At 35.0% G+C, this 14337-nt stretch overlaps 1 protein-coding gene across 1 annotated transcript; it reads right to left on the bottom strand.

Annotated features, from left to right (window-relative positions):
* Nucleotides 1-8973: 8973 nt before the first annotated feature.
* On the bottom strand, nt 8974-9590 carry LOC145098604 (uncharacterized). The gene is made up of 2 exons (XM_079036230.1): nt 9402-9590; nt 8974-9246 (listed from the first exon to the last, which is right to left on the bottom strand). Exons 1-2 carry the CDS (start codon nt 9588-9590, stop codon nt 8974-8976), a joined length of 462 nt encoding a protein of 153 aa, XP_078892356.1.
* Nucleotides 9591-14337: the final 4747 nt, after the last annotated feature.

The following is a 14337-nucleotide window of genomic DNA, read 5'->3' on the forward strand; positions in this document are numbered from 1 at the left end:
TCACCCTTTGGGTAATTTATGTTAAAAAGGAACAGAATCAGCCTGAAGAGCATTGTGTTTTCCCTTGGGAAGTGTGAATTATTGGCTGTGCAACATATAAGGTTTTGTGAAGTATAATTGGATTGAGTGTAATAGCCTGAGCACACTCGGTTTGGCCTTATGGAATAATTCTTATTTGATTTATTGCTTTCGATTTGGGTCAAGTGTTCAACAATTTATCTTATTTCCTAGTTACATGTGAGCATTTTTTGTCCGATGATGCATCAATAACAATTTATACCATGGAAAGGTTGCGTGTTATAGAATGGTATGTGTCCTGAGATTGTTGGTAAGTGTAAGGTGAGATGTTGACTTGGTTCCTGCAGGTTGGTAGGATGATAGCTATGTGCCTATAGGCCCACCGAGTGTGGGTCGGGAGTCTTCATGTGTGTCTGATTAGGTGATGCCAAGAACGGTAAGGAACCGTTAACTTCTCATTCTAATGGTTGGATGGTGTCTTGACGTGTAATGAACCATCGTGGATTTTACTTATGTGTATTGGGATAAGAGCTGTGTCATGGAGATCCATATGTTTGGTTTTTTGGTCCTTGGAATAGTTGGGTATTTTGACCAGTATGGAAATACTATTGATGACTCAGTAGCCGATGAGTTTGGGTCGGGCTTTGGTACGACTGTGAATTGTTGGAAAAGTCACGGTTGTTTATCGGTAGTTCCCCGTGGTGTTTTCCTAGTATATCTTTATTCTTTGTTGCAAGAATGGTTTCAAGTTAGTAAAGTTGCTAGTGATGGAGTTCATTGTATGAATCTAGGATGGCATTTTAGATGGTTCTACCCTGAGCATATGGGGGTATGTATGTCGCCTGAGATTTTCTTCTGGATTGACCACTGTTACACTCATGGGAGTTGTGGGATAGTGATGAATTGTCAGAAAGTCAAATGTGTATTTGAGAACTTTTAATCGATTTCTGAATTTAGGATGGGTTGAAATTCCTGATGTAAATGTTTTTAGTATTGTTATGCACGGTTTAGTGATGTTCCAAGTCATAGACTTGGGGTCAGGATGACGTGTGGATGATCATCAACCATTATGTATGTCCCTGGAAAGTTAGATTAATGGATTCCCGATTTTGTAAGGCATGAATCGGTTCAGTCACAACTTCGAGATTTTCCCGGTTTGAGTAGTTTGCTATGAGCGAGTGGGGTCACACCATTAGCGGAGAGAGAGATAGTTGTTGCAGTTGAGTGTTTTCAAGTGTTTGGATTATTTTTTGGCATCGGTTGGGTTCTGCATGGTCTCTCAACTTTTCAATTTTGATGTGTTGATGTTATGAAGTGATGGGAGGGAGCATGTGAATTGTGTTAGTATAGTTTCTAGGAATTCTAACCGATTCATATTTCAAGGACGAAATCCAGTTTAAGTGGGGGATAATTATAACACCTAATTTTTGTGATGTTCTAATTTCGGGAGATCGGGCTGGAATTTGATTGAGTGAAGGTCTTGGGATTCAAAGGAATAGAGTTTAGACCATATCATATATTGATAATGTTGGTTAATTGATTAAGGCCCTCAAATTGTGCTTTGAGATATAGGGTAAAATTGGAAAGGTGATATTTCGCGCTTCTTGCATGAATTAAGGATTTTAGTTCAATGTGGGGCACGTCAATACCTTTCCCTACATATAAAGATTGCTAAAAACGAAGTTGAAACGAAGAAGTTATGATTGTTTGAAGTTGATTTGGAAATTGAGAATTGTGCCCTACGTTGAGCGTAGGTAATGAATACTGGAATGTGAGCTTAATGACCTACAATGAGCGTAGGTTATGCTACGATGAGCGCAACCGCTGTAGACCAAAACCCTAACCCTAAGGTTTTGATCCTACTTAAGGGCTCTAACTTCTTGGGATCCTTCCTATGACCAGCCTCCATCACCTCATATCATTCATTGAGAAACCCTAGCCTCCTCTTTCTTGTTTTGAGTCTTGGCATCTTTTGTGAGCTTATCTTCTCCATTTGATGGCTGAATCTTGAAGAAAAAGGTGTTTGTAAATACATGGAAGAAGGGTTCAAGCTTAGATCCAGCAAGGTTGCTTCATTCCTAGACTATTGTGAGTAAAAAGCTTATAACTTGCTCATTGGTTTCATAGATCTTGTTATTTTACATACTTGCCACTTTTTCGTCCCTTGAGCTTGTGTTTTGGGAGTTGAGACAACTCCAATACCTTTTGAGCTATATGGAACGCTATTGGAACTTTTTGGACTTGGAAAGTTGTGCTTTGGTGCTTGTTCTTTAATCCATACAAGTTATGTTAGCATTTTTGGTCATTTTAGTGCATAAGGTTTAGATCTTACTTGATGGGAGTGTCTTAATGGGTAAAGTTGGAAACTTTATCCATTAAGACATTGTAAAGGTCCGTATTTGAAAGTTTGAAGGGTTGGTTTCTATATGAAGAGCTTAATAGAGTTTTTGGACTTTTAAGGCTACGATGGCGTAGGAAGGTCCTCTATGATGAACGTAAAGCAGTATGCTATGCTAAGCGTAGGTTAGCTAAGGGTTGAACGTTGACTTTTGACCAGTTTGACACTTTGTCAACTGTATTGGGATTTAGTCTTGGATGGGCAAAATGTTCTTTTGCCCCAAAAAGGATTAGTTATGAACCAAGACTCTTTGGGAGTTAGTTATTACCTTAATTGTTAATAAGTCTTTTATTATGCATTTAACATGAGGATACTGGATATCATCACCTTGAGTGTGGGGTTCATCTTGTCTTCAGATCAAGGTGAATTTTCTCATTATACTTTGTACTACAGTATATTCATTGTGGGTAGGGTGTTGTTATGTTGTAGTATTCTATTAATTTGGTAGATCATCTATGATTACATGTATTTGCTTGTTATTTTCATTGATGTATATATCGGCATAATGCGGTTGGGTTGAGGTGGTACGACTTTGTGTTGTAGGCCAACAAACTCGGGGGCAATCAAGTCTTGTGCTGTGGGCCTGGGGGCAATCCAGTCTTGTGTTGTGGGCCTGAAGGGAATCCATTCTTGTGTTGTGGGCTCGGGGGCAATCTAGTCTTGTGTTATGGGCACTGGGACAATCCAGTTTTATGTTGTGGGCCCAATGTGCATGCATTCTATATGTATTGTTGTATGAAGTATTTATGGAACTCACTAAACTTTGACTTACAGTTGTGGATTTATATGTTTTTAAGATACTTATCGGATTGCGAAGGCAGGACTGTACACGCGCACATCAACTGTTTTATGATTCAAAATTCCACACCATTTTCCTTATAACTCTGATTTTAAATTATGATTTTTGAACAAATGGTTTGACTTAATGTAACTTTATAAAAATGGATGTTTATTCTATTTTAAAAATAAAAAACTTTTATTCTGAAATTTGGGATGTTACATAAGCTTTGCCTTTTATCATAGATTAAACATAGGGGTAAAAATAGAAGTTGGAGCGAATTAGTTTTTTTTTTTTTTTTTTGCACAACACATACATACAGAATAAGAATTAGGACGATACACAGAGAAAAACTTCTTAAAGTCTACCCAGGCACGCTTTTTCATTCATCTATTTAGGCTCGACTAGGAACACATGCTTTAATTCTACTCTACTCCTAATTATATACTTTTGTCCACGATGTGACTTAAACCATCAACTAGTTAAGTACATTCTATTACGAAAACATTAATTTTTAATACTGGAAACTACCAATCGTTACTAGAAGAGACGCTCACATTTAAAAAGGACTGATGATGTGCTATTAGTTATTAATAATTAGATTATGCATACATTTTTATAATTTTATTTGATGGTTTGATTGACGTATCTTTTGTTATAACGCTTGTACTGTGTAATTTCGTCTAACATCTTGATAGTTTTCTACACTTCTTTCAATAAATTCGCATTTTTCAAAAACATAAAATAAAAACAACCATTGACATTAATCATTACCTAAGGTTGCTCGGTGTCGTGCTTAAAACACCGCCGGTAATCCGATGTGTTCCATTTTCCTGCCGGTAAACACCGGCCCTCTCACCCATTTACACCGCTGGTTAAATGTTGGCGATAATAGTGTACCGCTGGTAAACATTTAAAAATTTGACCGTTGGGTTTGGAGACGTTGGGCAACGAACATATTTGATTTTATTTTATTATTTTTTTCATCTGAACACTATATATATATATATATATATATATATATATATATATATATATATATATATATATATATATATATATATATATATCTCACAATTTATTCACTCAAACTTATATTTACCTTCTCTTTTTTTAAAAATTCCGTCACAAAAAATGGCAAATCCATTAGACAATTCTAGGTTGTTACTAACCGTTAGTCAGACTGTTGTTAAATCGTGGGAATCGATTATAGACACGGTGCTAGAAGAAGAAAAAGAAATCGAATCTAGGCCACCTAAAACTCGGAAGATGCTTCTCAGAGATCGTTAGTGTGCAAACACCCGACTAATGCATCATTACTTCAACGAATATTCTATTTATGGAGAATACTTGTTTCGATGTTGATTTCGAATGGTGAAATATTTATTCCTCCACATAGTTGGTGACGTTACTAACATTTCTAAATATATCACCCAATGACGGGATGCAAGGGGTGCAGATGAGTTTTCAAAAATACAAAAATGCGCAGTTGCAGTTTGACAATTAGCTTATGGTTCCGTTTCTGATGCGTGAGACGAATATTTTCAAATGTTGAAGGGGTAGATAGGGACAGTTTGGATGAGTTTTGCAAATGCGTTGTAACTATTTACGGCCCAAGGTATTTGTGTAAACCAACTTTCACTGACGTTCAATCATTATATGCTCATCATGCTAGTGTTCATGGACTTCCTGTGATGCTTGGGAGTTTGGATTGTCTTCATTGGGCATGGAGTAGTTGTCCTAATGCATGACAAAGGCATTTTACACGGGGTGATAAAGGCCACCCCACAGTCATACTTGAAGTTGTTGCATCATATGATATTTGGATTTGGCATGTGTTCGTTGGTGCTCCCGGTTCAAACAACGACATTAATATTTTAGACATGTCACCCATATTCAATGGGTTTTGTGATGGTTATGCGCCTAACTGTCAATTTCAAGTGAATGGAACAACATACAATTATGGGTATTATCTTGCGGATGGTAATACCTAGAATTTGTTGTGTTTGTGAAAAGCCTAACATGTCCTTTCCAAGAGAAGGCTAGGAAGGATGTCGAACGAACATTTGGAGTCTTGAAGAAGCGTTTGCACATACTACAATATCCGGCACGTCCTCGATCAATAGAGAATCTCGCTCGTGTTATTTATGCTTGTATCATTTTACATAATATGATTTTAGAAGACAAGCATAAAATAATTTGTCAGTATCAACCAAATGTCGATGCATCCTCTAGTGCAACAATACCACCTGGTTACATCCCATGGCGTGCAAGAAGAAGGGCAATACGTAGGCACCACATCCTACCTCGTAAGTAAAAAATCTAAAAAATGTAAAATCTTATGTGACACTTAAGTAACAACCTTTTACTATCGGTAAAAAAGACACCACATCCCCTGGCCTAACTAAAATATCTTAGATTAGATACGGAGGAAACTCATAAAAACCGGTGCACATATTTCGAGATGCTCTATAATCATCGGCGACATTAAAAGAGACCATGCTTTTATAAAATATGAGATGAAATTGTTTATCACGTTACCTGAAAAACTTCCATGTGCACAACGCGATTTTGCTTATTTACATTTTCTTCTATGACATTTAAGTGCGGACCCATCATTCTAAGTGCACTATGCTCAACAAACAACTGTCTTCTTTTTATGAAAGTTGTTTAATTTTTTTTATAGATATATACTAAATCAGAAGAATTAATTCTTTTTGTTGAATATTTACCATAAAAGTGTCTTAGTTTGTTTATAAATAATTAGGTTACTGAGTAGTCAATATCAAACAAACCCACAAATAAAAAGACACCTTTTGCTATCACAAAGTTGGATCATCATTGATCAATGGATGTGCACAGTACATAAACAATGAAAATGGTGGTCTATGGCACGACACCCCTTACCCCACCCCGCACTACCACGTGACCCGATTTTTCTTCAAACTTGCGCAACTCAAACTCAACTGTATACACTACCAAATGCTCCAAAATTTCCAATCAATAATGTGATTGTTTTATGGAAGATTTTCAAATTATTGAAATTGGCTTTTTTTTTTTCTAAGAATATTAAGTGTTAGACAACGTGTTAAGGCATGTTAGGCCGGAGGAAGTAGTGCCATTTTTATCATTCCATTCCCTGCCATGTAAGTGATATGTCATTTTTTACCACAAAAGTGTGGTTTCTTGCCACATACTAGCAGTGATGCCAATTTTTTTTTTTAACAATTTACTTTAAATAAAAAGTTCATTTTTAATAAAAAAACATAATATTTCATTACTTCAAAATAAAAAAAAACATTACATTCTATTATTAAAAAGCTAGAAATCTTAAACCTACACACTAAAAAAACACACACATCAAATAAGAAAAATAAATACCAAAATTAAAATAAAATATACCACATGAAGTCTTCATCCGAGAACTCATCTTTCGAGTCATCAAGGGGATCTAAATTGAGGTTAATGTGTTTAATCTCGTAAATGTGTTCCACCAAGTTTATGCGAAAGTTGTGAAATGTTTCAGTGCTATGTATCTGTGCTCTCCTATCCATGTACACGTCGCCACCAATTTCTATTGGTTATGTCTCGAGGATGATTTCATGCTCGTCATACGTACATATCTCTCTTTCTTCACAGGGGTAGATCTTTTCAAGGGCTAAGGGGGGCTGTGCCCCCCCCCCCCCCCCCTTATTTTTTTTGGCATAAATAGTCCCTATGCTTTAATTTTATACATATTTAGTCCAAAAATATAAAAATTTGACTATGGCCCCCCTGTTCACCAATTTTTATACAAATTATATTTTCGGCCCCCCAAATGAAATATTGAATCTCCGCCATTGTTTCTTCATGTTCAATAATCATATTATGAAATATTATACATGTATACATGACTTCTTCAAGTTTTCCCTAGCTGAAATAAATTGCTGGTTTTTTTTTTTAGTATGTACCAACATTTATTAAGAGTTCTAAAGGCTCGCTCAACATACTTCCTAGCTCTTTCTTGAGCTCTCTTTAATTTTTTTTTGTCTAGAATCATGTGGACACGAAAATGATTTAACTAACACAACATACTCATGATAGATCCTATCCTGATCCTATCAACAAGATCATAACCATACTTATATGTCGTTCCATGCACTTGAAAAGATGAGTCAAGTGCAGATCCATCATATATGTTGTTAAATACAAGTGAATGATTAATAACATTGATGTAGTTAATCGAACCAAGGGAACAAAAAAAAGCATGTCAAATCCATAGATCATGTGACGCCACTGCTTCAAGTATAACCGTTGGGTGACTATAATCCCCTCGGGTAAATTGACCATGATGTGAGGTAAGGTAATTCTCCCATGCCCAATAGAGACACTCTAAACTTCCTATCATTCCATGAAAGCCATGTCTACTAGCATGATGAGCTTGCTATTGTAAGATGTCATTGCATGTAGGCTTTAAATATTTTGGACCATAAAACTGAATCACATTTTTGCAAAAAAAAAAAAAAAAAAAAAAAAAAAAAAAAAAAAAAAAAAAAAACTGGAGAATATCTCGTGCGGTCCAAGCGGACATCCTAAAACTCTCGTCAAATGCATTAGGCGTGATGCCATATGCTAATTGACGATGTACTGTTGTGAATTTTTTTAAGGGAGTGAAATCGGATGTACCTATAGCATTGGGACGTTGTTGGAAAAAACTACACTCTCTCATTAAATCTTGGATTATACGTTCATATAAAGGTTTGAACATTATGAAACGTCTTCGAAAGTAGTACCCTTGAAAAGTGGCATTTTCATGAAAGTAGTCATGTATCAAGCGTTGTTGGGCATCTTTACGTTTTTTGTGAATATATCTTCGCGTTCTCTGTTGAGGACTTTCGGCTGCGTTCTTGCATAAAGCGTCATACATTTGCTCCGCCATTTGAGCACAAGCAACAACAACATCAAACATAAATTGAAATTCTTCAGAAGACGAACATGATGACATTTTCTAGTGATTTTGAGAGAAAAAGCAATATAAAGATATACAAATTTGATTTTGATTTGAAGAAATAAGGTGTCGAAGTTTATTATATATATATATATATATATATATATATATATATATATATATATATACACACACACACACTCGACATTTGACCGTTCAACGGTCTAGGGAAATGAGAAAACAAGCAAAAGTTGTGCGGCCAAATTTAGTCGTGTGTGGAAAGACTGCATTGAAAACCGCATAAAGGGGGGGGGGTGTTATAACTTATAACACCGATTAAGGAAATAGTCAACATGTTATAACACCACTAATTTTCATGTCATAATTTCTTTTCGATTTATTTTTTAATATTTATAAAAACAAATGCAATTTAATTAAACATGTTATCTAAATAAAACCTAATTTATTTAATTAAACATAACATTTAAAAACTAAAAAAACATTACAAGAATGAAAAAATAACATTTAAAAACTAAAAAAAGTACAATACAAGATGAAAAAATATATATTTTTTACTAAATTCACTATTTTCATATTCTTTACCATCGTACATATAATCCGCCAAGTCTTCTCGAAGTTGCCTTTGTTTTTGTGCGTCTTGAATATCAACGACTCTATGTAAATATTCGTTGTCCCTGACTGAAATTGCACGTGTTTGGGTTATGTAGGCATATATTTCGCAATATTTTATCATTTATCTTCAATCACCATGTTATGCATTATGATACACGCATACTTAATATCTTGTAGAGTTCCTAACTGATATGGTCGTGCCGCATGTTTAACTATGTGTCATTTCGACTTTAGAACTCCAAAAGGACGTTCCACATCCTTACGTGTCCCTTCTTGTCTCCTCTTGAAAAACTTGTCTCTTGGTTCTACTGGGTGTCGAAATCCCTTCATGAATGTGGAATATACAAGATATATTTCATCCGTAAGGTAATACCCAAAGTTATATTCATTTTCATTCACTGTGAAAGGAGCATCTGGTACCTTTCCTGAAAAAATACCGTTGAATATTGGTGACTGATCAAGAATGTTGATGTCGTTGTTGGAACCTGCAACCTTGAAAAAAGCATGCCAAATCCATAAATCTTAGGAAGTAACAACCTCAAATACTAATGAAGGCGTTCCATGATGACCACTTGTATACTGGCCTTTCCACGCCATGGGACAATTTCTCCATTTCTAGTGTGTGTAATTAATGCTTCCAAGCATACCCGAAAACCATATCTTTCTTCATGTGCCACATATAGTTGTTGCATATCATTCAACGAAGGTTTCCGCAAATAAACGCCACCGAAGGTTTCAACAACACCTCTTGCCAATCTGTACAAACTTTCTCTTGCAGTTCTCTCAGACATTCTAATATAATCATCAATAGAATCAAGCGACTCCCCTACAGTCATCAACTTAATTGTCGCAACACATTTCTGCAGCCCTGGGAATCCTCACTTACCATTAGCATCATATGTAACACTGTGATTTTTCATCCATTTTTTTTCTTTTTATTTTAACCACTTTTAAATTAGAAAACATTTGCAGAAGCCTTATATTGTTTATTCAGAAAACATCACTAATGTTACTTATTTCAAACAACCATTTAAAACCATGTTCTCAAATCATGCCAATAAGTTCTCAAAAGTAGTATAATGAAAACTCAAGCAAGTGTCCTAAAATGGTATCATACTACGCATAGTAACTACCCAAAAAGTGCATCCCAACTCACCATGGTCTCACTCCTTCTTAATTTCCTGTACCATTCAAAGCAACATGACAAACATACAACATAACAAGTGTCAGTATCAACACACTAAGTCAATCCAAGTACAATGATATAGAAACATGCATATTTCATACAATTCATACACACATACACACAACTACATTTCATGTTCTATACCAAACCTTATACTATTTTTAATTACACATTAAACATGTTGGATTAAGGCGTCTAAACCAATAACTAAATTGGTATATTCTTGAATTAGAAGCAAAGTCCTTTTTGGGTTGCCCTCAAAACTAGTATTTGGATAGAATGACTTTTAAATGAAGAGGCTGAATTGTTGCTTTATTATATGATTAATAAATTGGAATAAATAGTTTATTAATATATTATATGATTAATATATTGATAATAAATAATAATAATTAATTTGGAATTAATAAGAAATTAATTGGAATTAATTTTGGGATTAATTGAATTGATTAAAAGTGTAGAGACTGTTTGGTTATTTATTGAAAGTTGAAACAAAAAAACTCTAGAACCCCATGGGATGGAGGTGAATGAAATTTGGCTAGGAATAACCTAGAATTTTTGTTCACGAGGCTTAGGATAAGGAGATAAGACAGCTTGGTTATTATATTAATTAATCTGGGCCTTATCCCAAAAACCCTAACTTTGACCTCAAGTTTCTTTCAACTGTATAAACCCTCCCGGGCTCTTATTATTTTGTCCACTCCTTCTTGCCTTCATAGAGCCGAAATTTTGCTCAAGCATCCTCTCACCTCAAATCTTCTTGCTACTAGGGTTTTTGGTACAAGCCATTAGAGGCATCCGTTCCTTTGGTGCTAGCTTTCCAAGATTTTGAAGAAGGATTCTACTTTGATTATTTGCAATAATAATAAAAAGGTATGTAACCCTAATTTGACGTGAATTTAGATTTAATAGCCTCTCTCCTAGGGTTTCTTGTTATTCATAGTTAGTTGCTATCAATAGAGAAAACATAGATCCTTTCTAGGTTGCAGGTGAACTTAAGGGTTTAAGAGTTTTTCCGCCACATGAAAATTTTGTTCTATAGCCTAGAAAACCTATCAAAACCTCACCCATAGTAATTATTCTTTAGACTCACCAAACTATTTACTTAGCATTCTCACCATGTGTAGGGTCTAAGACACACTAACCTCCCCATAAGACCTCGTTCACTACTAACGTGACCTGACGACTCAATGCACCAAGTGAGGCATGAATCCCACATGTAACATTGTCTATGGTTTTTCATATTCACTACTCCGACTACAATCAAGGCCTACATCGTTTGCGAGTGATTCAAACGATACTTCTACAAACATACCTCCCACTCAAACATGATGTTTGTACATGGCATCCAAGATCATTAACATCATTCCAACCCCACATATTGTGACCATTTTTATTGAATGGTTACCTAGAAAACCATTGGACCTGACAGTGGTTACATCTCTCTGTCTCACCAAAAATGTCCTTACAGGATATGCACCTAGACTTAGCCTACTAGCCACTAAATATATATCCCATTATTTTAATGAGTTATACATGCAACATTTTTACCTCGCCATTTATAACACTACACTTTAACAATCTCACTATTAAGCATTTTACATAGCAAAACTCACCAATTAGTATTTATCATGTTAAAACTCACCAAATAGTATTTTAGCATGAAAAAAATCATCAAACAGCATAAACATGACAAAAATCATCAATTATTATAACAAGACATATTTAGTGTAAAAATATTATCTCAAAGTTAATGTTAATAGCATAACCATTTTCAACATATATTTTTCAATATTTTAACAATATATTTTTAACTTGCATTGCACAACACACGCGAATTCATCTAGTTAATGTATAAGAGTAACCATTTTATTTGAAAATTGACCGCTCATGAATTAACAAAACTTTTGAAAAGAGCTAATAAGGTGATTTATCAGAAAGTTTACATTTATCAGAACTTGCTACCTCACAAACACGTAAGGTACATTCTCATGATTCTTGTGGTCAATTTTCTTATAAAAAGTCAAAACCTAATCGTCTTTGTATAAGAGACTTCCAAGTATGGTTATTTTAGGGAATATATCTGATTTAGACTGTTTACCGAAATTTGTTAAAAGGAACAAAAGTTTGCTTTGATTTATATTTAAACATTTATTAAATTATTCGTAATCTAATGTGTTGTGGCTACTTCGATTGAGAACCAAATTGCTATGTGTGTGATATTTTTCTAAAAATTCAGATCATCTTTCTCTCCAATGTGTTAAGGTTGCTTTGATTTTGAAGCACATTGCTATATGGTAGGATATTGATTAGGGTAAATAGCACAAAAGACACTAAGTTTACAAAAAAAAATCTAATTTGACACTGTGTTTTTTGTCTCAATTTTGACACCGTGTTATTGATTTTTTCCTAAATCTAACCATATGACGTATTACAGATGGTTAACCTGTTACCTCCCCCAATACCTCTTGTGAGTCATTGTCCATGTCATCAGGTTCATTAAATCCTTTGTTTATTCATCCCCTTCCCCTTATTTAACCTCCCAACAAAACACAGTCACACTCAAGACAAAGTTTTTCTACCCTTATTAACTAGTGTTTACACCGTCTGTAACTTCGAAGCTTTTGTACCGACGATAGCACAATCATTCGACGAGGAAACCACAACCTAAGAAGAGGAAAACACAACCGTCTGATGGAATGGAAATGGGACCATATTACGAATCTGATTTTGAAGAAAGTGAATTTGAATCAGAATCGGAGAGTGAATCAAAAGGGGGATTGAAGAGTTGGATAACTGTGATGCAGATGAACACATGAGTTCTCAAAATTTGAAGGCTTTATGATTTCTGCAATGTTCCCGTTTACAATGAGAGGGAAAATGTTGATGATGAAGTCATTAGAGAAGAAGGTCTTTCGGATAATGAAATAGAAGATGACGAGGATGAGGTTGATCAAGATCCAACCCAATTTAGTGTTCATGACCCTTCTGTTCATTGGAAGAAAATGGAACCACATTTGGGTGAAAAGTATGCTAATTAAACCGAGTTAAGGTTTTGTCTGACTAACTATGCAATGCATAATGGTTATCTAATTAAGGTGACAAAATTTTCTATTACAAGGCTTCAAGAAAAATGTGGTTTAGACAATAAAGGCAAGAGGTGTACCTTCAAACTGTGGGCATCCTGGATGAACAAAGAAAAATCATTTCAAATTAATAGCCTTACTAGTAAGCATATTTGTGTTAGTGAGTACAAGCATGCCATATTGGTTAATCCTGACTGGATAGCCAAACAATTATAGAAAAAATTGAGTGCTAGAAAAAAAATGAAAGCTGTGAAAAAAGAAATTAAGAAGAAGTTTTTATGCATTTTGTCTAGGGGACAATGCTATAGGGCTAAGAAGAAAGCACAAGATATTTTAATTGGAAAGTTATCAAAGCATTGTGCTCGTATACGGGAATATGGAGGAGAGATCATGAGATCAAACCCTGTTAGTACAACAAAGGTTGGAGTTGATATCAAAGAAGATGGTAGAAGTGTATTTAGAAGATTCTATGTATGTTTCAAGGCTATAAAGGATGGGTGGATTAGGGGTTTCAGAAGAGTCATTGGCCTAGATGGTTGTTTTCTAAAAGGCCAATGCAAAGGGGAACTACTCACTGCAATAGGTAGGGATGATAACAACCAGGTATAGCTAATAGTTTGGTTTGTAGTTGATGTTGAGAATAAGGCCAAATGGCTATGGTTTATAGAGTTTCTTGTGGAAGACCTTGGATTGCAATTTGGTGAAGGGTTGACAATAATTTTTGATCAACATAAGGTAAGCATACTCTTTTTTTTTTACTCTTTTATCTATGTTACTATTTTTTGTATGTTTACACCTTTTTGTATCATGTAAGGCAGTGTGCCAGACATGTGTATGCCAACTTTAAAAAGGGTTTCAATGGGATTGATTACAAGAGACATTTCTGGGCAGCTTCAATGGCAACCACAAAGTCATCTTTTATTGTGACAATGGAGGAACTCAAAGAAATGAATGGGAGTGCCTATGACCACCTCATGGCAAGGAACCCAAAAAGTTGGAGAATGGCATTTTTTAGTATATGAATCTATAGAAAATGGTATATTAGAGAGCTTCAATTCAGTAATTCTAGAGGCAAGGACTAAACCACTTCTTACTATGTTGGAAGAGATCAGAATGTATGTTGCGGACAGGTTTTATAGGATGTCTACAAAGCACTTAACATAGAGGGAAGATGTATGTCCTACAATACTGGAAAAGATGGAGTTGTGGTGTACAAATATGAGGTAACATTATTGACTAAGGTTATTTAGTATTCAAAAAGATTATTCACTAACATGTGTTGCATGAATTATAGGTTGTGGGGTGTTGTAG

This window comes from Lactuca serriola, chromosome 4 (genome assembly GCF_051521515.1).
Source record: "Lactuca serriola cultivar US96UC23 chromosome 4, Lser_US96UC23_V15, whole genome shotgun sequence".
Taxonomy (NCBI): Eukaryota; Viridiplantae; Streptophyta; class Magnoliopsida; order Asterales; family Asteraceae; genus Lactuca; species Lactuca serriola.

What these genes read in the sequence shown, in the direction of transcription:
- LOC145098604 (XM_079036230.1), bottom strand. Translation starts at nt 9,590, where the DNA reads ATGACTGTAGGGGAGTCGCTTGATTCTATTGATGATTATATTAGAATG. An exon ending in AAGAAAGATATGGTTTTCGG is followed by an intron (nt 9,247 to 9,401) that starts GTATGCTTGGAA and finishes GCTTTTTTCAAG; the next exon opens with GTTGCAGGTTCCAACAACGA.